Below are 24,205 nucleotides of genomic sequence, written 5' to 3'. Positions count from 1 at the left end.
GGGACATCCACTCCTGGGAAGATTGGCAACTGTCTTGAATGTTTTCCACTTGTGAATAATCTTCCTCACAGTAGAATGAGGGACTTTAAATTGTTTGGAAATGGCCTTATAACCCTTCCCAGATTGATGGGCAGCAACAATTGCTTCTCTGATCATTGCTGATGTCTTTACTCTTTGGCATTGTGTTAACACAAACCTCAATGCTCAAGACCAGCAAACTCCTAAAACATCAGCTTTTATAGAGTTAGTCACACTTGCTGATGATCAGTTGAACAAGGGCACCTGGCTGCTACTTAGCCTCTTCATACCTAGAGAAGCAGTAAAGGTGTACTTAGCTTTTCACACATGGCTTCTCCATTTTGGCTTTCTTTTTGTAAAATAAATGACGACATGGTGCAATATGTCATGTGTTGTTGTTCATCTGAGGTTGTATTTACCTACTTTTGAGAACTGCTAAGGACCAGATGATTTTTATTATGTCCTGATACGTAAAACCATAGAACTCAAAGAGGGTGTACTTTCTTTTTCACACAACTGTACATATTTAGTGGAAAGAGTACTTTGAAGTCATATTTCCATGTATTTTTAGCTCTATTCCTAGCCACCAGTTTGTCCAACCCTCAAAGATGTTCTATCATATCCATGCTTATTACTATATTTCAAAGCATTTCTCTCTCAGCAGGGTTGCATTTATATTTAGTAGCATGCCATTAGTTTCAAAGCTGTTGGATATGTTTCATATGTTATAGGTTTCAAATAAGCCCAATGATGGATTAGGGATGTTTGAAGAAGACAATAGTTATCTTTATGTCCAAATATATCACATTTCTAATTATTGGAAAACTATGCTTATAGAAAGAATGAATTGTATTTGTTCCAGTAAAGAAGAAAATCAATGCAGAATTGACTATGTAGTGGACAGAATCCTGTTGTGTAAATGTCAGAATAGTACAGGCCCATAGTATGTGCCCGTAGGACATGCCTTCCTCAGTATGGTCTCCACCAAATATTTTGAGCTACGTGATAATTGGAAAAGAGCCACATTAAGATATATGAAAAAAAGTCACCATCATTGGGTGATAATAACTATAACCAGTTATAAAGTACTTGGTGTTCTCTGAGCTCGGTTGTTTTCTTGCAGATATTTCATTACCCAACTAGATAACTTCTTCAGTGCTAGAACGGAATGGGGTTTGCTTTCTGTTTATATACAGCATCTTGCTCTGTCAGTGTTGGTGGGGGTGTGGTTTTCTCCTTGGTAGTTCCTTGATTAGGCTGTTTACTGTTTGATTTTTTTTGTCTGGTGTTAATCCTGGTGTTAATCTCTGCTGATCTGGGTGTTGATTGCTGGCAAGGAGATGTTCTGGTCTTTTTGTTTCCCTTTTAGCTTTTTTGTTATCTCTTTTGAATGGTGTGTAAATGTTGTTTATCTCTATGTGCCTGTTGATGGCTGACTTGTCTGAATACCAAGCTTTCAGGAATTCTCTTGCGTTTTTGGATTTAGCTTGGTCTAGGATGCTCACAGTTTTCCAGTTGAAACTATGGTTGACTCTGTCCAAGTATTGTGAGATTAAGGAGTTTTCATCATGTCTTCTGACTGCTAGTTGGTGTTCATGAATGCACTCTGCTAGTCTTCTGCTTGTCTGTCCTACATAGTGACTGTTACCATCCTTACACTGTGTGTTGTAGATGACTCTTGTTTTTTCTTCTTGGGCTACTGGGTCTTTTGGTTTACTTAAGATGTTTTGGAGGGCTTTAGTTGGTTTGTGTGCTACAGAGATGCCATGTGGTTGTAATAGTCTGTTGGTTGTTTCTGAGATGTTTCTGATGTATGGCAGTGTAATCCAATTCATAGCTTGTGTTGGTTGTACTGTAGTGGATTGAGTGGTCAGGCACTTTTTGATAGTTGTGTGGGTATCCATTTTGTTGAAAGATGTTGTATAGGTGGTCTGTTTCCTTTCTCTGGTGTTCTGGGTTGCTGCAGTATGTTTGTGCTTGTCTGGATAATGTTCTTTCACAGCTCCTGTTGTGGGAGGTTGGGTTGTTACTTTGGTAATGGAGCACTTGGTTAGCATGGGTTGTTTTTCAATAAACTTGGTTTCTAATTTGCCATCATTTCCTCTACTAATGTGGATATCCAAGAAGGGTTGTTTTCTTCTTCTTTTGTGAATTTTATTCCTTTGAAGATGTTGTTGATTGTTTCATGTGTTTTCTCTAGTTGTTCCTTTTTTATTATGATGAAGGTGTCATCTACATACTAGATCCATACTTTTGGTTGTATGCATGGGAGTGCTATAGTTTCTAGATGCTGCATTACAGTCTGTGCTATGAGTCTGGAGAGTGGTAATCCCATCGGTGTGCCTCTGATTTGTTGGTATATTTGTCCATCAAACTGAAAGTAGGTAGTGAGGCAGAGTTTGATGAGGTCCATGATTCTGAGTATTTCAATCTTGGTGTATTTGGTTAGGTTGGGTGTATTGTGTAGTACTGCTGGCATGGATTCTTTTGCTTGTTCTGGGTCTATGGATATAAAGTTTGCTGTGACATCAAATGAAACCATAATTTCATCTTCATCTGTTTTAGGTCTTTGATTTTCTGGAGGCATTGTAGTGGGGAGTTGATAGAATATTAGCTCCCCTCTGTGAGGTGTCCAAAAGTTTTTGTAAATTCTTTCACTGTGTTGTATGTTGGGGTCCCTCGTATGTTACTGGTACGTAGAGATAAACAACATTTACACACCATTCAAAAGAGGCAATAAAAAAGCTAAAAAGAAATCAAAAAGACCAGAACATCTCCTCACCGGCAATCAACACCCAGGTAAGCAGGGATTATCACCAGGATTAACACCAGACAAACAATGAAGCAGTAAACATCCTTATCAAGGAACTACCAACTCAGACAAACAATCAAGCAGTAAACAACAGCCTAATCAGGTAACTACCAAGGAGAAAACAACACCCTTAGCAACACTGACAAGGCAAGCTAGATGTGGTGTATTGTAGTAGAGAGCAATGTTATCAGGAAGGAGGGGGTGCATTCTAGGAAGGGCAGGGAGACAAAAGACAACACAGTCCAGAGCTGGATCATGGGAAGTGTAAGAGGTTTAGGATAGCCACTCCCTAGAATCTCCCAGGGTAGTACAGATTTAGTCTTGCAAGATTCTACCTATATGGTGTAAGCAATAAAAGAACTGACTTTGGATGAACTGTTTCCCTGCTGGTCTTGGATTGGTCCTGACACTACTATGTATAAACAGAGAACAAAACCCACTCCCTTCTATATCTGAAGATGTTACCTAGTCAGGTAATGAAACATCTGCAAGAAAACAACCAAGCTCAGAAAACACCAAGGATGCCACAGTTCAACCCTGAGTTACAGATATTCTCTTCTGTTGACAAAGATAAGTAATTGAAGATGTCGGTCAGATTTTCCCAATCTGGCACCTTCTGGTATTCCCAGAATTTCCATTCAATATAATCAGAGGTTGGGAAGGGCTGATCTAAGTTTTGATTATCATATAATGAAATTGTTAACCTAGAAATTGTCAGTATATGTCTGTCATAATTCATTTAAAATTACATAGCCTTTACCACCATGTTTTATTTTCTTTATTGTTCATAAATAGCCCAGTTCCTACAATCAGCTGGAGAAGAACAGATGGAAAACAAATCCCCAAAAAAGCTCGGAGACACAAATCAAGCAGCATTCTAGAAATCCCAAACTTTCAACAGGAAGATGCTGGCATGTACGAATGTGTGGCTGAAAATGTGAGAGGAAAGAACATGGCCAGAGGCCAACTGATATTTTATGGTACCCAGATTATTTATTTACCTGATTTTCATTATAGCCAAGGCCAAAATGCGGTAAATGCTTTGTTGCAATGTCAGTGTTGATATTTCTCTTCAAATTTTGTATTGCAAATAGGCTTGCTCAGCAAGTGTAATTTTATATAAAATAAAAACCTCTGAGACAGGCATATTGATTGAGGCTGTGAAGTGTGGGAGAAGTAAAAACGTATGTTGTGGAGACAGAGATTGGTCTAGTAAAAAAAACAAAATGCTATTGTAAAGCAACTTATTCTGTTTTTCTTCATCATGTTAGAAAACATGCTGTTTTGAATAATCTTGGCAGTTTTGCCTTTAAACAAAATTAGGACCACTTGTTTCCTTCATTGCTCAAGTCCTCATTTCTGGCTGATTTTTCATTGGTACCAGCTCTTCATGTCAAGATCCGTATGTCCCTGTACACCAAGTTCTATTAATCAAGGACTTGTTATGGTGAAAAGTTGATAATGAGCTCTCCATCTGTCAGAAAGTTATGGTGGAGCCCATTTCTGCAGTCCAGGATGCTAAAGTTAGCGTTTGTAACGCTAACACACAAATGTTTGTGTTATTAAAGTAACTTAAGGAGAGAACATGCAATTTTTTTGTGCCTTAAGTCAGACTTCTTTCTTCCCTCCCAGCTGAAAATGGCATTAGAAGGTATTCCATGATCTGAAGTTATTTCTTTCCAGGAACCTGTTTTTAGAAATATTAAAGTAATAGAGATTTATTTAGACTATTGGAAGTTTAGCATACCTATTTTATATCTAATTTTAAAGAAAAGCTGCCAAAACTGTTGGATAGCCAATAGCTTTATACAGAGGAAACAATGCATGGAAAAAGAAAACAGTTAGGAATATACAATTTATAAAAAAGTATTCTTGAGACTGGTGTTTGTATGCAAAAAGAAAGGCAAGCTTTATTTAGGAAATAATGTGGTAGGAAACCCAAGTTACTTAAGTGTACCTATAGCTAAGAGTGTACAATGTGCTCCCTTCCACTATGGAGAGAGGGCAAGTCAGGTCAGTTCCTGAACCACACAGGTTAGAGTAAATGAAAGAGAAAGAAGAGTAAACTGAGGGAGGAAGAAACTAATAAAAGACCCGAGAATATCTGTCTAACCAACAGGAGGCATGTTACGTTCAGAAATGCAAAGCTTTTTATACAGAGAAGGAGATAAAAGCATCAAGTCCCTCTACTGCCCTCTTCAACATCCACCCCTAGCAAATCAATAGATTTACAGGCACAGAAAGCTGATGTGTGTAGGGTTGATTTCCAAAGAAAATCATCCAGAGTGTGTGTTTGTTTTTTGGCTAAATTTGAGCAATGCAATCTCACGGGCTCCAGGACCACAAAAACAAAAGCCAGAACAAAAAGTTCCCAGAGGCTGCAGGGAACCAAAGGTCACCACAGATGCTGCCAAAATGCTATATAAGCACCAAACTAGGTATGCCTGAGCGGCTCAGGAAATGAGCAATTTTCTCATTTTCTCCTTACCATGATTGCATCATTTTTCAGGTGAAACTCCCATTGACTCCAGTGGAGGATTCCTTTGAAAAGCAAAGAACAACATTAGAAAAGGGAATTACTTTTCAAATTATATACAAGTGTTGAAAATGAGTTCTGCTTGCAATGAAAAAGACTTTTATACTTTATACTTGTATGTTATTCTTTTAACATATAAGATGCAAGGAAAATAGAAGTTGTGCCAGAATTCTTGGTAGATAATGCATTGGAGAGCTAGATTAATTGCAATATCCTTTTATGTTTTTAATATGAAAATGAGTTTTTGTGACTCAAACTTAATGAGTTTTAATACTTTCTATTGAGATTTTAGGCACTCTAGTGCTTTCAGAATGAGCCAAAAGGTCTTTTACTCAAACTCTGCTTTAACAGTAAGGGTGTGTATCCAAAAGTACAACCCCAAATACCTGTGAATTCTGGAATAGCATGCCTTAAATAATGAAAGTATCTACTACAGAAATAGTTGCATATTGTAGACTTTTTATGAGAAAAAAAATGCCAAACCCTGATAGGTGTTTTACATGTCTGATTATTTGGGGTTACTCCATGTTTTCCAGGGCCATGAGACTGAATGTAGTCATTTACTACATACTGAGATCATGCAATACATTGCTTGCAAATAATGAAACAACCTGCATTACTGGAATGTGACACAGGGATAGGTGAAAAGGCAGGAACTGCAGTCTGACACACTTTAAAGAACAGCAACATATATTAAAGTGTTAGAAAGGGGGTGGCAATATTGAAGTAGTTCTGCTTCAGGTAGATGGGTTGATCCTGGAAGGCTAGTAAATGTAGGGAACATAGCTACTCCAAATCTCGTGGCATTACTCTGTCTGCCATGAATTTTTTAGGGAAAGATTACTATTTCATTACTATTTCATTAGGCTAAAGGGTCTTAGCTATAATAGCACTTCCTTAGAAAGCACAAGAAAGACCTATCAGCCTTGATTGAATGTTCCACGTCTTGGGGTCTCAGTAAAACCACTTTCTCATTTCTGGGCTCCTTTGTTTTCAAGCACGTTGCTTGTTATTTTTCATCTCCTACCTCTAAATATTTCTCCAGATCTTGATTTTACACTGTTTCTTTACACTGTCTCCATTGTTGCTGTGACATTGTTTGTTTTGTTTACTAGCAGCATTTGATAACTACTCTGATTCGGCATCCTTTTCTTTCTTAGTTTTTTTTTAACTTGTACTAACAAAACCTTGTCAATCATACAGTCAATTCAGTCACTCAATCATAAGTTCAAATGATTTTTACAACTGATATGGAAAAAAATCATCCTCCATTTATAATCTTCCTGTCTTTTCCTAGACCTTTTCTTCCAGAGAACAAATGTTAAAGAAAAAAAATTGGTAGTGGTAAGAAACTTGGTTTTTTCCCCTCAGATGGATCTTCTTTTCTTAGTCTTTTGATGGATCAGTATTTAAGTCAAGGAAAAATGTATACGGATTCTCTGTGTTTTGCTGTATTTTCTATTTTTTAAGATTCTTTCTTTATCTAATCTATACACTGCTATTATTTATCGTCTTCCTAATTCCTGTTACCTTTTTTTCAGAATTTGAATTATTCTTTTTGAATCCTTGGGTTTATTTGCTTGTTTGTTTTGCACTATCAGGCAGGAATTTTGCCTGGCTCAGTAGGGGCAGAGAAGATTGCAATCATATTCTTTCTAATCCTCAGTGCAATCATAGGCATGTTCAGTCAGAAAAGACATTCTTGAAGAGTATTCGTTGGGCTTGCTCACAGCACAGAGGTTGAACCCTTTGATAACCATGGTCTTTGGACTGTCTTTTATGTTTTGTCTCTTGATTATATTGTTTTTTCTCTATTTTGTAATTCATGTAGTTTGTTAAACATTGGCTATCAACCTTTCTTTGAAATGCTTCCTCTTTGAGTTAGGTGTATTCAATACATTTAATTCTTATATTTCTGTCAATGCATTCAGGGTAGTTTATTTCTCTTTTTATTATTCTATCATTTTATAACAAGATTTGAGCTAATTCCTTCATAGTTATCTCTTTTCCTCTTCCTTCTGTCTTTCTGTCTCTTTCCCAATATTTACTATTTTCTCATTTATATCAAGAATAAAAAAATCTTAGTGGTTGTTTTGATAATCGTTTATCTCTTTCACCCACTTCCTGTAGCTCACATCTGATTATGTCCAGAAATTAATTTTCCAATGACCTCAAGAATATTCCTACTCTTTCTTTAAGATGATAAATACATATTTTTGGAATGTCCTTTTCCATAAATATGTTGATTTGGGCTGGTTTTTGAACGTGAAATGTCAATTTCTTTTGAAAATATAAAACATTAAAACATTCCAAATTCCATTTTAAAAAAAGCTGTTCCAAATCTGTCACTGTGCAGCAACCTGTCATGAAATTTCAAAAAATTCTAAGATTAGTAATAAAACATGTCAAATGTTTAATCTTTTTTTTTTTTTAATGTCAAATATAACTTTAGTGTGTCAATTCATCCTAGTTGGTGGGATGTGGGCAACAATATGTTGGCTTGCAAGATTGTGTAGAGTAAAGGTCCTGGTTTCATTTTTGTTGTTGTTCAGTCATTAAGTCGTGTTGGACTCTTCGTGACCCCATGAATCATATTGCACCAGGTCTTCCTGTCCTTCACTGCCTCCCTGAGTTTGCTCAGTTTCATGCTCATTGCTTCAGTGATGCTATCTAACCATCTCATCCTCTGCCGTCCTCTTCTCCTTTTGCCTTCAATCTTTCCCAACATCAGGGTCTTTTCCAAAGAGTCCTCTCTTCGCATTAGGTGACCGAAGTATCTGAGCTTGAGCTTCATTATCAATCCTTCCAATGAGCCATCAGGGTTGATTTCCTTTAAGATTGACTGGTTTGACCTCCTAGCAGTCCAGGGGACTCTTAAGAGTCTTCTCCAGCACCACAGTTCAAAGGCATCAATTCTTTGGCACTCAGCCTTCTTTATGGTCCAGCTCTCACAGCCATACATTACTACTGGAAAAACCATAGCTTTGACTATGCGGATCTTTGTCGGCAAGGTGACGTCTCTGCTTTTTAATATTCTATCTAGGTTTGCCATAGCTTTCCTCCCAAGGAACAAGCGTCTTTTAATTTCATGGCTGCAGTCTCCATCTGCGGTGATCTTGGGGCCCAAATAAATGAAGTCTGTTACTGCTTCCATTTCTACCCCTTCTATTTGCCAGGAATTGATGGGTCCAGATGCCATGATCTTAGTTTTTTTAATGTTGAGTTTCAAGCCAGCTTTCGCACTCTCCTCTTTCACCCTCATCAAGAGGCTCTTTAGTTCTTCTTCACTTTCTGCCATTAGGGTGGCATCATCTGTATATCTGAGGTTATTGATGTTTCTCCCTGCAATCTTAATTCCGGCTTGTGATTCTTCCAGCCTGGCATTTCTCATGATGTACTCTGCATATAGGTTAAATAAGCAGGGTGACAGTATACAGCCTTGTCGTACTCCTTTCCCTATTTTGAACCAATCGGTTGTTCCATGACCGGTTCTAACTGTTGCTTCTTGGCCCGCATACAGATTTCTCAGGAGACAAGTAAGGTGGTCTGGTACCCCCAACTCTTTAAGAATTTGCCACAGTTTGTTGTGATCCACACAATCAAAGGCTTTTGCATAGTCAATGAAGCAGAAGTAGATATTTTTCTGGAACTCTCGTGCTTTCTCCATGATCCAGTGAATGTTGGCGATTTGATCTCTAGTTCCTCTGCCTCTTCGAAACCCAGCTTGTACGTCCGGTAGTTCTCGGTTCACGTACTGCTGAAGCCTAGCTTGTAGGATTTTGAGCATAACCTTGCTAGCATGTGAAATGAGTGCAATTGTGTGATAGTTTGAGCATTCTTTGGCATTGCCCTTCTTTGGAATTGGAACGTAAACTGATCTTTTCCAATCCCATGGCCACTGTTGCGTTTTCCAAACTTGCTGCCATATTGAGTGCAGCACTTTAACAGCATCATCTTTTAGTATTTTAAATAACTCAGCTGGAATACTGTCATCTCCACTAGCTTTGTTGTTAGTAATGCTTCCTAAGGCCCACTTGACTTCACTCTCTAGGATGTCTGGCTCAAGGTCAGTGACCACACCAGCATGGACATCAGGGACATTAAGATCTTTCTTGTATAGTTCTTCTGTGTATTCTTGCCACCTCTTCTTAATCTCTTCTGCTTCTGTTAGGTCCCTGCCTTTTTTGTCCTTTATCATGCCCATCTTTGCACTAAACATTCCTTTGATATCTCCAATTTTCTTGAAGAGATCTCTAGTCTTCCCCATTCTATTGTTTTCCTCAATTTCTTTGCATTGTTCATTTAAGAAGGCCTTCCTATCTCTCCTTGCTATTCTCTGGAAATCTGCATTCAGTTGCTTATATCTTTCCCTTTCACCCTTGGTTTTCGCATTCCTTCTTTCCACAGCTATTTGTAATGCCTCATCAGACAGCCATTTTGCTTTCTTGCATTTCTTTTTCCTTGGGATGGTTTTAGTTGCTGCCTCCTGTACAATGTTACAGACCTCTGTCCATAGTTCTTCAGGCACTCTGTCTACCAGATCTAATCCTCTAAATCTATTCATCACCTTCACTGTGTACTCACAAGGAATATGATCTAAGTCATACCTGAGTGGTCTAGTGGTTTTCCCAAATTCTTCAATTTAAGCCTAAATTTTGCAGTGAGGAGCTCATGATCTGAGCCGCAGTCAGCTCCTGGTCTTGTTTTTGCTGTCTGTATAGAGCTTCTCCATCTTTGGCTGCAAAGTATATAATCAATCTGGTTTTGGTATTGACCATCTGGTGATATCCATGTGTAGAGTCATCTCTTGTGTTGTTGGAAAAGAGTGTTTGCTATGACTAGCTTGTTCTTTTGACAGAACTCTATTAGCCTTTGCCCTGCTTCATTTTGTACTCCGAGGCCAAACTTGCCTGTTATTCCAATTACTCCTTGACTTCCTACTTTAGCATTCCAATCCCCTATGATGAAAAGGACATCTTTTTTTGGTGCTAGTTCTAGAAGGTGTTGTAGGTCTTCATAGAACCGGTCAAGTTCAGCTTCTTCGGCATCAGTGGTTGGGGCATAGACTTGGATTACTGTGATGTTTTTTTTTTTAATAGTATTTTATTGGAATTTTAAAATTACAAAGTCAAAAGATAGAAATGAAAAAGGAAATTGAAAATACAAATTATAAAGAAAAGGAAAAGAAAAAGTGAGATAAAGTAAAAGAAAAAGAAAAAAGATATGAAAAATACCGTATTTTTCTGTCAATAAGACGTCCCCATGTACAAGACGAACCCCACTTTTCCAACCCAAAATTAAGAAATCAATATTTTAAAGATAGTGCAGAACACATTTTTATTTAGTAATTAGGTTAACATTTACCTGATACACTTGGTGGGAGGAGGTCCAAACCGTCTCTCTGCTCTTTTGCATAACTGATTACATTCAAGCACGAGTGAAACTGCCAATTGCTTGTCTCTGCAAACAGACTTCCTCTAATTGGTTTGTTCAGCATCAGCTGACGTCAGTTACATCAGGCTCGTGATTGGAGGAAGTCTGTTTGCAGACTGAAGCTATTTCACTCGTGATTGGAGGAAGCCCGTTTGCAGAGACAAGGTATGGGCAGTTTTGCAACCGCGCGGTTCTCTCCTCGGCTGACTTCCTTGAATAAGACGCCCTTCAATTTTTAGTGTAAGGATTTTAGAAAAAAGTATCGTCTTATAGTCGGAAAAATATGGTAGATAACTTCCAATCTATCGCTGGTCTTAGGAATAATAAGAGTATCATAGGTGCTAGTTTTTAATGCATTAAGTAGGAATAATTCTTTGTCAAAAAATATCCCATTACATTCATAATCTAATCTTCAAATCCCCATGTAAGCTTCGCCCTGCCTGCATTTTGCAAATAGTCCATCAATGGTTTCCATTCTTTAAGTTAATAATTATTTGAGTTTTCTTTTAATAAGCAAGTCAGTTTATTATTTTCTGCCATTTCCATCAGTTTTAACAACCATTCTTGTATTGTTCGATGTCTTCTGTAGTCTTTTCTCCCCAAATTTTGTTAAATCCACACTGGTTTCAATGTCTTCTGTAGTCTTCTTTTTCTTTATCTTCTATTTCTTTATGGGTATTGCTAAAGTCTGCCTTATGTTTTTCCAAAAAGGCTTCTGCCTTTAAAATAGAATTTATTCTAAATCTTTGCTCTTTATAATAAAAGATACTCCTTCTAATCTCTCCCATCTGAAAGGAATACCATGTTGCTTTAATTTATCTGTGAAGAAGGAGTAATCCTTTCTTTTTCTCAAGATTCTTAAAGGTATTTCTTTTAGGATAATCACCTTTTTACCTGCGATACTCAATGCATCATTATAATGTTTTTTCAAAATTTGTTCTCTTGTGACCTTCTGTACAAAATGAATTAATATGTCTCTTGGGACCTTTTTTTCTCTAGCATAACGTGAATTGACTCTATAAACTTTGTCTATTTCAGAGTCTAAATCTTGTTTCTCCATCTCTATAAATTGTGCTAATGCGGTAATAATAGATTTTCTTACATCTTTCCCCGGATTTTCTGTTACTGATCTCAATCTCAATATAAATTCTTTCTCCCTCATTTCTGCTAATGCAATAGCATCCAAATTTCGATCAATATCTTTAGTGACTGCTTCTGACTTAATTTCTAACAACTGTACCTGTCCTTGAGTATTCTTGAGATCAGTTAAGAAGTTATCCACCACATCCTTCACTTTCTGAACTCATTTCTAAATTCTTGAGTCAATTCCTTCTTTAAATTGTCTATTTTTTCATTCATTTTTGTGTCTCTTTGGTCCATCTGGTGGCTTGATGCAATAGTACTTTTTTCATATCTCCACCCCCCTCAGCCGGTTCTGTAAAAGTTCTTCTTGATTCTCTTTCCTTTTCCTTATCCTTCTTCCCTCTTGAAGCCATTGTAAGCAGTACAAAGTTCAATATCTTCAAAGAACAACAATTATAATCCAATAGCAACAGCTTTCTTCCAAGTTCTCTAACGACACAGCAGTTATAATCCCGGGTATAGAAAGTTGTCTCTTATTGTTCCCAAATATAGATAATAAAATATATAAACAATTCTCAGTTCTCCAGCTTTTAAGTTCAACATGGAGAAAAGGGAAAACTCAGCTATAAAAATCCAACAGCAGATTCATAGTCCAATATACGTTTATGAGCCGAAAAAAAAATTAATCCCATAAAAAAGGCAAACCATTAACAATTTATAAAATCCTCTATTTAAAATCCATAAAACATTTCCATATTGTTGCAAAGTCCATTTATCAATTTCTACCCATTACATTCCATGACAGAGAATAAAGAAGTAACTCACCAGCATCTGATAGTGTAGTACAGAGATAGATCTTAGATATTAATAAAACAATATATATATATATATATATATATATATATATATATATATATATATATATATAATCCAAAGAGGAGGAGAGTAGAGGGAAAAAAACCCTTCCTCTTCTAAAGTGATCTAAGATACCGGACTGCAGCGCTAATGTCTCTCATTCATGAGGCTCTCTGCATTTGTAAAGCACGATGGAATTCCCAGCCACCTTCGCTGTTCTACTCACCCGCTTTCCTGGGGTGGAGACCAGGAAAGGCAGGAGGAACAGCGTCCGGGGCTCTCATGGTTAATCTTCCAAACCCCCCCTATCCAGGGGAGTATTTGGTGGTCTCTTCTCCTCTAGACCCACCGCTGATCAAATACAGCTCAGGCGCCCTCGGAGCTCCGAGAAATGCATCAGCATGCTGTCCTGTCTGGGTGGAAGTCCGGATTACTGTGATGTTGAATGGTTTGCCTTGAATACGCACTGAGATCATTCTGTCGTTTTTGAGGTTGTACCCCATTACAAGAGCCTTTCCCACTCTCTTATTGACTATGAATGCAACTCCATTTCTTCTAAGGGTTTCTTGCCCACAGTAGTAGATATAATGGTCACCTGAATTAAATTCACCCATTCCCATCCATTTCAATTCGCTGATTCCCAAGATGTCGATGTTCAATCTTGTCATCTCATGTTTGACCACATCCACCTTGCCTTGGTTCATAGATCTTACATTCCAGGTACCTATACAATATTGTTCTTTACAGCATCGGACCTTCTTTTCGCTTCCAGATACATCCACAGCTGAATGTCCTTTCGGCTTTGGCCGAACAGTGAACAGCCGCTTCACTGTTTCTGGAGCTACTTGGAATTGCCCTCCGCTCTTCCCCAGTAGCATATTGGACACCTTCCGACCTGAGGGGCTCATCTTCCGGCATCATATCTTTTAGCCTTTTAACATTGTCCATGGGGTTTTCTTGGCAAGGATACTGGAGTGGGTTGCCATTTCCTTCTCCAGCGGACCACATTTTGTCAGAACTCTCTGTCATGACCTGTCCGTCTTGGGTGTTCCTGCATGGTATAGCTCATGGCTTCACTGAGTTATGCAAGCCCCTTTGCCACGACAAGGCAGTGATCCATGAAGGGGCCTGGTTGCATAGAATAGCATAAATATGCCTGGTAAAAATATGTCCAAGTTGAGCAGTACTATCCTTAACAATTAGAAAGGAATATTGCATGTGGCATGGGTATAACTAAGACTGGTAATCGAGTCTACACTTTACCTATCTTACTAAAAAGCATTATGTGAAAACCTCAAAGCCATCACAGGCAGTTGATATCAAGATCTATCAGCTCTACTGGTGACAACCATGGCATATGGAAAATCTAGGAATATAATAGGAGTAAAAGGAATAAATGGTCTTCATTAAATGAAAGAAGAAGGTGAACTTCTGGTGAGGATTCCTGGCGAACCAGATGTCCCTGAAGGAGCGGGGACAGCATTGCAGCAGAGATCAACAGCCAGATAGTGAATTCTGGCCGGTGAAGTCTGTCTGGACAAAGGAGAGATTGTGAGATTGCCCACTTGTACTCCAGACAGCTGCTCCTCATGAGTAGACTGCAGGAACTGAGGTTTTTGTGGTCGATTTGTGAGTCAAGCAGCTGGGAGTCGAGGGATTTCAACCAAGCTCACAGCCATAATGTAGCCTGTATGGACATAAGGCTCGCCGAGCCTCATTTCTTAATCACTTTTAGAAATTGCTTCTTAACTCCTTTTTAACTATTAGGAACCTTTGGATTGACCCGGTGAGTTTTCTTCAATCCTTAGCAAAAGAAGTTATAAATACAACTTTATGGACTTAAACAAATTCTGGTTTTGGAATAAACAGCAAAAGGGTAATTAGAATGTTGTTTTTGGAAAATTGCAAATGGACTAAGGGTCCAGATGGATTTGAAATAAGATTTTGAAAGTAATTATAAGAATCCTTCCTGTGGGAAAATGCTGTTGCTTTGATTTCTCTTTCTTTCTTTCTTTCTTTCTTTCTTTCTTTCTTTCTTTCTTTCTTTCTTTCTTTCTTTCTTTCTTTCTATATATGAATGAATGAATGAATGTTAGGATGGGAATTTGAAGGTTGGACACCAAAGGAAACCAGAAGGAACTAAAGATTACACTTAAAGGAGAAGAACACTTAAATTTGACTTACTAATACAGAATGGAGCAAAATACTTTAACATTGGATGTGCTGAAGGATATTTGCGAACAATGGATCCAGAAGTTAATTTTAAGAGTATCTGCCATTATAGATAAACTGTGTTTAAAAGATGTTATGGAAGAGGAACAAGCTTTACTGGACAAGACTGAGATTGAATTGAAAATGGAATTAAAAATGACAGGCTACAAGAAGGATATGGAAAAAGATGCTACACTGGATATACAAATGATACCAGCTGATGTCTTAATAATTAAAAGGGATATACAAATAACAAACCAAAAGAGTGACTCGGATAACTTGGGTTTACAAAGTTTTGAAGGATTCTGTGAGAAGGGACAAAGAAAAAATGAAAAGAAATCAAGTTCTATGACATTATTTGAAAGGATTAAAGATCAAGATTGTTAAAAGTAAAAGGAAGGAATATAAAGTTGGTTTATTTGATCAAGTTTAAAAGAGATATGATGTTATCTCTGGTAACCCTTAATGGACTTTTGCTGACCAGGACTAAACAAGGCTTTAAGAATTTGTTTATAGATAAGGGATGAGATATGGGAAGAAGATATCATTTGTTGAATGTTAAGAGAAAATGATAAGTTATTAAAATTGCTTATACTTGTGATGAAGGGAGAATTCATTTCTTTATATATTTCTTTTCTTTTGCTTTACTATATTCTTATTTTTTTCTTTTCTATTTTTCTATTTTTTCTTTTTTCTTTTTTCTGCATTTTCTATTTTTTCTTTTTATTCTTTTATTTTTTGTAGTTTGTATTAGTTTTTATTTTTTTAAGGATGTAATAATGCTGATATTGTTTGATCTTAAGGAGAAGAGTTGAATACATGCACTGATGTGAAGGTATAGACTTAATTATGAATGAAAGGGTAAAACAGACATCATAAAATATGAATTGTTATCAGTGCATATGAAAGTAGAAATCCATAGGTTGGTGATACTTGCATGTTATGCTTCAATGAGGAGTGATAATGAAAGAAACAGGGATGAGTTTGGGGAAAAGTTGTGCAGCATTTAGAATGAAGGCATCCCAGGAAGAAAACATAATTCCTTCAGGTGCATGAATAGATGGGTGGGATGAAGAGTATAGAAAAAGTGACTTTTGAAAAGCCGAAAATAATTGAAAAAATGACTGTTTGTTGAATACTCACTTAGAAAAAAGGCCATTTGGTTTCAGATATGTGGTATAAGCATAAGGCTATGTATATATAGGCATGGCAAAGGAATAAATCTAAATGCAGAAATGATTTGACTGTTTATCATAAAAGACAGAGAATTAGTGAAGGATGCAAAGGTGATTAGAGTTTAAAATGTGAGACAGATTATTTCTTGGCAGTGTTAAGAATAGATCTTGGGAAAAAATGTATATGGAAAAAAGAAAAGGAATGAAAGAAACGAGTGAACGCAGAATGATTTCAGGAAGAGAAAATCCAGTATGAAAAAAATATTAGATTAGAAGAGACAGACAAAATGCAGAATTGTTATCAGTTTGTGTAACTTGGTAAAATCGTTGAAGACTATTTGCTAAAGATGAAAATAGATGAAGTTTTAAGAAGTGCAAATGCTGGTGCAAATATAATGGGTACTGTGGAATAGTAATGAATGTTTGTCCAAAGAAGTAAAAATGGATGTATATGAGAACCTGCTTGTACTCACTTTGTCATATGAAAGTAAGAGTCGCCTATGTCAAGAGAAACAAAAGTAAGTTGAATTCAGTCAAAATGGGTTTCTTTAAGAAGTGTATTTGATAAAACAAGGAGATGATCAAGAATAAATTGAATATGTACTGAATAATCAGTACATATTCAAAAGATTGATTTGATTATGTAAAAAGAATGAAAAAGAATGGAATCTCAAAGAATAGTGAATTCTAAGAGGAAGACCGAGAAAGTCTTGGTTGGATGGAGTTGATGAGATCCTCAGAAAGGGAAAGGTGAGAAGTTTAAGAACAAAAGGCAATTTATGAAGCAGTAAATGGATGTGTCAGACGCAAGGATGATTTGCGAGGATAGAAAAGTATGGAGAGATATGTAAACCAGATTGAGTTACATTTCCTTTCCTTTTTTTCTTGATTCCTGCTTTTAGGGTGTTTTATTTGTTTGCTTGTTTACTATATCTCTCTTTATCTGCACTTCACATTACTTACTCTGAAACGGATTGCATGAGGTGTACGAGAGGGGACCCCCCAAAAAACGGAATTATCTTCTGGAGGGTGGGCCCCTTGTAGCACAGGCTTCCCCCACTAGGTGAGTGTCCTAGGAACCCATCTGCATCAGGGTACCAGCTGGGTTGTTGTGAGAGGCTGCGTTCGGCTTCAGCGAGGTTTTTTTTTTTTAGAGACGCTTTCAACGCGTTTGCCTATTTCGTGATGGGTGATTCGTGCCTCGCTTGCTCACGCCTGAACAAAGAGACAATCGCTTGACTGCGTGCCGTGCTTTGAAGGAGCAGTTGGAGGCTGACCCTGATTTTTTTTCGAAAGTCATAACCGGAGATGAATCTTGGTGCTACGCCTACGACCTCGAAATGAAACAGCAATCCAGCCAATGGAAAACTGCCACATCCCCACGACCCAAAAAAGCACAAGTGAAGTCGAACGTGAAAACAAGGATCATCTGTTTCTTTGATGTGAGAGGGATTGTGCACTCGGAATTTGTTCCTCAGGGTGAAACGGTCAACCAAAGTTTTTACCTGGAAGTTTTGAGAAGGTTGTGTCACGATTTGCGGAAGAAACGTCCCGAGTTGTGGCAAACAGGTGGCTGGTTCTTCCATCATGACAACACACCTGCACACACCGCGCTGAGTGTTCAGCAGTTTTTGGCCAAAAATGGCATGACCCTTGTGCCCCACCCTCCCTATTCACCCGATCTCGCCCCGTGTGGCTTTTTCTTGTTTCCCCGGATGAAAAAAGTCCTCAAAGGGAAACGTTTTGCCAATATGGAGGAGGTGAAACAAAAAACGGCAGAAGCACAAAAAGGCATCAAAATCAACGAGTTCGAAACCTGTTTTGAGCAGTGGAAAAAACGCCTCGATAGGTGTATTGCATCATATGGAGAGTACTTTGAAGGTGACTGAAGTTTGAACATGTAAAAATAAAAACACAATTTTTTATAAATAAAGTCCAGGGGGGGGTTTTGGGTCCCCCCTTGTATGTCTGAATGGGTGTGTATGGGAAATGTATCATGTTGAGAGGAAAAACTGCAATGCTTGCATTGTTTCTACTGGATCAAAACTGCATCCAAAGGAATATTCCAAAGTATTTCATATAGAAAATCAAACTTGTCACTTACTTGCTGACTTTCTCTGCAAAATATTCTAACACAATATATCCCTGGAGATTAAGATCTGTCTCTTACAGTGTTGTTCTTTTAAACCAAGTTAACTATGTGAAGAAAGGAAAATGAAATTCAAATGTCCTGCTTGCTGCACATAAACCAGACTATATTTTTGTCAGTAATATTATTATGCACTTTGTAAAGCTGCTAAAAGAGATAGAAAGATAGACAGGAAGAAAGACGTATTGTGCTGACCTTGGGTTTTTGTCTGTGTGCATTTAAAAAAAAAAAAACAATCTGGGCTCTAATATGTGTGACATCCAAATGCTTAATCTTCCCTGCAAGTAAACAAGTTAATTCTAGGGTGGGAGTTTAGCTTCTCCTCTTCACCTCAAAAAAGGAAGCTGACTAGTCTTCGTAAAGGCAATACAGATTAATTTCTATAGCAAGAGCTTGAGATAGTGGTAAACTTTAGGCATTTGGGGGATATTTGAACAAAGATGCAGACTCTCAGAAAAATCCCCTTTCCCTGCCTTGGAAACCATAAAAGAAGATGGAATGACTAAAAGCTAAGAATCCTATTGTATTTATGATTACCATGCAAATATAAGAGCTAAGTATAATGTACCTGGAATGTTATCTTGAAACACAGAGACCTCTCTGATGTGTAATAATTTTATTTCATATGCTTAATAGCTTTTTTCTAGATTCTAGGATAGTAGGCAAAGGATCTTGTTTAGATTTCTTGAGATGAGAAACAGATTTCGACGGGGGGTGGGAAGGATTCTTGAAAAGGCTCAAAGGCCCACCATTGGCAACATTAAATTTAAAAATTTAATTGAAATAAGAAAAAAGAATAGCAAGGATATGGAAAGGTGTCCTTCACGTACATTCAAAATAAAAGCAAGAGTAAAGAAACAGTATACCAACTATTGAGAAAATAAGACAAAAGACTTTATAGATAACTAGGAAATATAGGATGTTAGCTGCCCAGAATCACAATTTGCAAGTTGGGTGGCCATATAAATTGATTAAATAATTAAACTACTATCTTGGTTCAGTCTTTTCCTTCTATAATGTCAACTGTTTTAGCAGTTTTAGGAGCAGAATTGCAGCTTGAGCTTGGTAGAATCATAAACAAGAAATACCTGCTGACCAAGACATATGTATGTCTGATTAGCAAGCTACTTAAATAATGAAATGATTGCATCCATAGGTAGCTTGAAAACCATATCAAAGAACATTCATAAATAACTCCTCATAAATCAGAGTGAGGTGTTAAGAGTGATATCATAGTATTATTCCTGGATCCAATACTCTTCAACATAAGTATAGGGTGGGGAATATCTGGCTTGGTAGCGATTTGAAGGATCCTCAAATTGGAATTGATCTGAACCTTAATTTGAGATACAGGCTGTCCCTGGGTTGTAAACAAGATCCGTTCCTAAGTTGAATTTGTAGGTAAGTCAGAACAGATACATACAGTTCTTATTTAGCATCAGTTAGTCAAATGTTTGTCTTAGTATATACTATATACTGTATTTTACCTTTACCTTGAAGTAGGGATCAAGGAAGATTTGTACAGAGCTTTTCTTTTTCTCATTATAAATGACCTTGTAGCAGTTGAGGCCCTTGGTAACTGTATGGTAAACTTTGGTGAAGCTCTCTGTATTAGGATCTTGCTCATCTAACTTTCCCTTCAGGCTTTGGCTAACTCTTTTATCAAAAACTTTTTTGGTTCTGGAATTTTTAGGTCCTAGTCTTCTTCCTCAAATGCTATCATCTCCTGCTCTGATCACTTTATTATTTCCACTTTATTTTCAGTTGTGATCATTTTCCTTTCCTTTGATGCACCACCAGCACTTGCATCGGATTTACGCTTCAGAGGCATGGTTACAACAGTAAATAAGAGAAAAATGATCCAACTTAAAATGGCAGATGGTGTTCTTTTTCCTTGAGTAGACAAACCACTGTAGCCATGCAATGTTTTCATGAGCATCACAAAGTAGTGCGTGCATGCGTTATTACAAACCATTGTACTCAACTCAAATTTTTAATATAATAGGCCTTATGGCAGTCTGTCTGTAAATACGAGTTGTCTGTAAGTCGGATGTTCTTAACCTGGGGACTGCCTGTACTAGAAATGCTGCATTACAAACAGATTAATGCAGTTTTAGGCTGCATCAATAGATGTACACTTTCCAAATCACAGAAAGTAACAGTTTTATTCTGGTTTGCATTTATCAGATTCCATCTGATCAGTTCCTTTAAAGATTCAGGCAAACTGGTGCAAAGAATCTCCACGATTCTATCTTCCTCTTAACTCAAATGTCTTAGTTTCAATGTTTATAAATGCCAAAGAGGAACTACCACCTTGCAAAATGGAAAATCTTGCCAAAAAGAGGAGAAAACAGTTAAAATAAAGCTGAAATAATAATGTTTTAATTCATTATCAATTTGGATAAATTAATTATTTTTAGCCCAGTTGGAGTAGCAATGCTTACAATTTATACCAAGTTCAGGGTACTGGCAGTGACTCCCTTCCAGGTTCATTTCTCTCTTGTTAGTTTCACAGCCAATCTTCTAGTTACTGTCATTGAGGATATCTAGCAATGCCATCTCTTTTCATTTATTGAGTCTGCACGACATTGATCAAAGTCATCCATCATTACAGCATTTTTAGCTTTGAATGCCTTCATGATTTCTTTCTCCATTGAAATTGTTCCATAAAATTGCTCACTTTCAGCCATATGGCTAAGGTGCCAATTGTATGTCTCCAGCTCTAGATTAATTTTAGGCCTAGCATTACTACTCACAAAGGTGCCGCAAAGATTTTTTTTTTCCTCTTTGATGTCTTCAGACTTAAAGATATTACTAAATCTGATGTTTCACTGGAATATAAATATGTTACTGACATATTATAAAGTTTTACTTTACTTCACTTTTATATGATTTTCTTGAATGCATGAACTGAATAACACAGTTCTTTCAAGCAGGCCAAGTTTTATATTTTCATCTTCTATACTATACTTCTAAAGAAATTACACTAACCTGAACTCTAGTTTTAGTTTTCCTAAACTTAAAACTCAGTGATTCTTTGCAATAAAGTAAAGATTTGTATCTCATTTAGAACTACAGTGGGAACTCTTATGAGAGTTATGGGAATTGTTTGAGCTAATTCTCGAAGACCTGATCCTGAACTTTCAAAACTGTATCAGAGAAATGTAGTATTTTGAACGGCTGTGATTGTATACTTTCCAAGGAGGAAAAAAAGAACTGATTGCATCTCTAGCCAGAGTTTCAGAAAAGTCAAAGTGGCTCATTCTACATTCCTTTGGTGTGAACATGCGCATGATGAGAGTATTGAACATTATGAAGTGTGACTGATATGGTGAAATTTTCTGTGAGCACAATGTATATAAATGGGGACAGCGTGAAGCAATCAAGAACCATGAACAGAATGTTTTTTAGTATTTAAATTAGTAACGGATCTGAATCTACAGAGATAGTGACATTATCTGAGAATGCTAAAGTCTTACTGGACCATTGCCATAGGATCTAGTAAAAGAGCCTTCCAGAAAAGTTAGTGTCCACTTTTAGGCTGACTAAACAAAATCAATCATTTTTGCCTAAATTTCCATATACTTGTAAAGAAGGCACAAAAATACTGATTCACCACTCCTGTTAATTCATTTCTCTCCATAATGTTATATTAAATGTCAAGGCATGATTAAGGTCACAACATAAATCATACAGTACTTATTAGTGGTCAGTCAGCAACCAGACATAGAGCTTCATTTTACTCTTTAGAATTGCTCTTCATCCTGCTTCCAGGGGTAACACTGAAAGCATTTTAGTGGACCTTTGGTTATTTTTAACAGACAAGAGGGACCAATGGCCCTTATCTTTTCTTGATTGCAGCAGGTAAGAAAAAATGGAATAAATAAATATCTGGCTTAATGAAGGCATGCAAATAAGAAGAAAAGGGCAAACCCAAGTATTTTTAAGCAGAACTGCTGTAGTATACTAGCTAAACCCAGGGAAGAGAAAAAAGTAAATATGAATTCTTTGTGTGAGGCATAAATAAATCAAGATAACAATCCAAAATTATAGTGATCAAACTATATGATCACATAGTTATAAAATTATAATTATAAAATTATATAAAATTATAACCAAAATATAATTTTATATTTTTATAAAGTTATAAAGTTATAATCAAAATATAGCTTGAATTTAGGGATGTAATATATAATGAAATTTGTTCAAATGTATTTTGTGTGCATGGAAGGTTGCTTTACATATTTTTTTCCTCTCTCTTTGAACATTTTTAAAAAAGAATATATGGCCGTTTCATCTGAAGTTTTGCACTGTTAATGTGTTAATGTATCTCTAGTATATTTTATAATCTGAATAAAAGTCCTTAAACATCTCTTTTTAATATATTTTTATTGTTGCAAGAATCTGCCTAGCACATGTGGCAAAAAGTGTTCAGGTATTGTTGAGAGTAACACCAAACAGAACTATTTAAATTTATTTTTTGTGGCTTGTGAGTTATTGTTATCCAGCAAGAAATGCTGAAAACAGAGATGGATTTAAAAGTATAGGTTCATGTTGATAAACTTTAAGTTGACAATTTGACATTCTTTTACCTGATTAAATACAGATGGAATATTATAAAATACCCAGTTTCCTGGAGACCTCTGCTGGTATTATATATACTCTTATATTTTTATTATGTGTTACAAAAAATGTAAATAAATCTCAGTTGTTTCCCATTCTATATAATATTTAATTGTCTAGCAGCTTTAAGATATCCCCAGATTATTAACTGAGACTTGTGTTTGTTACATGCAATCAAGGTAATGATAGTCTGCTTAATTTTGAGATACATCCTTCTGAAAGTTACTTTCTGAGATCATTTAACTGCAGATAGTTAGATCTCTTATTGCGTATAATGGGACTGTAAGTGTAACAATGTCCACAAGAGTAACCAGGTTAATCTGCAGAAGAAAAAAAGTATTAGTCTGTCTTCGTTGATTTTAAAGTGGCTTCTTTTTGCCCATTTATTTGCAGTTCAGTTTCATGAAAAGTATGTTCTGATTTTGCTTTAAGATCTACTTTGGCTCTGTGGCTGCTAGATTTGATTACTACATTTTTCACATTTCTTATCACTATTCTTGGATCTACTCAATCCAATTTAATTGTTTTATCCCTCCAGTCCATTTAAACTGCTGTTTTCTTCTAATGCTAAATTGGCTTTTACTATTTTTTCCACATCTGTACTACTCTTCTATTGTTTATGTTTGCCCATGCAAATTATATTTTTGATGACTGAAACAACTGTTGGAATTAACTGAAATACACATGACTCTGTTACTTTCAACCTAAATATTTTGTAGCCTAACAAATCAGTCTTCAAGGGGCACTATACTTGTCTTAATATTTCAGTTTAATAATTACATTCTTCGGGGATTTGATCCAGGGGTAGAAATGGAAGCAGTAACAGACTTCATTTATTTGGGCTCCAAGATCACCGCAGACAGAGACTGCAGCCATGAAATTAAAAGACGCTTGTTCCTTGGGAGGAAAGCTATGGCAAACCTAGACAGCATATTAAAAAGCAGAGACATCACCTTGCTGACAAAGATCCGCACAATCAAAGCTATGGTTTTCCCAGTAGCAATGTATGGCTGTGAGAGCTGGACCATAAAGAAGGCTGAGCGCCGAAGAATTGATGCCTTTGAACTGTGGTGCTGGAGAAGACTCTTAAGAGTCCCCTGGACTGCTAGGAGGTCAAACCAGTCAATCTTAAAGGAAATCAACCCTGATTGCTCATTGGAAGGATCGATAATGAAGCTCAAGCTCAGATATTTTGGTCACCTAATGCGAAGAGAGATCTCTTTGGAGAAGACCCTGATGCTGGGAAAGATTGAAGGCAAAAGGAGAAGAGGACGGCAGAGGATGAGATGGTTAGATAGCATCACTGAAGC

The 24,205-nt window shown here is 36.8% G+C and overlaps 1 protein-coding gene across 2 annotated transcripts in view; it reads left to right on the top strand.

Moving 5' to 3' along the window:
- LOC103056103 (contactin-4) overlaps nucleotides 1–24,205 on the top strand; it is a 247,391-nt gene that overhangs the window by 102,820 nt on the left and 120,366 nt on the right. For both annotated transcript variants that reach the window (XM_088134333.1, XM_088134332.1), the window contains exon 5: nucleotides 3,626–3,810. In XM_088134333.1, coding sequence (XP_087990459.1) covers nucleotides 3,626–3,810 — 185 coding nt within the window. The remainder of the gene's footprint in view (nucleotides 1–3,625; nucleotides 3,811–24,205) is intronic.

Source organism: Python bivittatus, unplaced genomic scaffold (genome assembly GCF_059951505.1).
Source record: "Python bivittatus isolate LINGU-HERP-01145 unplaced genomic scaffold, Pbiv_v1 ctg000080_np1212, whole genome shotgun sequence".
Taxonomy (NCBI): Eukaryota; Metazoa; Chordata; class Lepidosauria; order Squamata; family Pythonidae; genus Python; species Python bivittatus.
The sequence above is the reverse complement of the archived record's forward strand: the minus strand, read 5'-3'. Positions and strand labels throughout refer to the sequence as shown.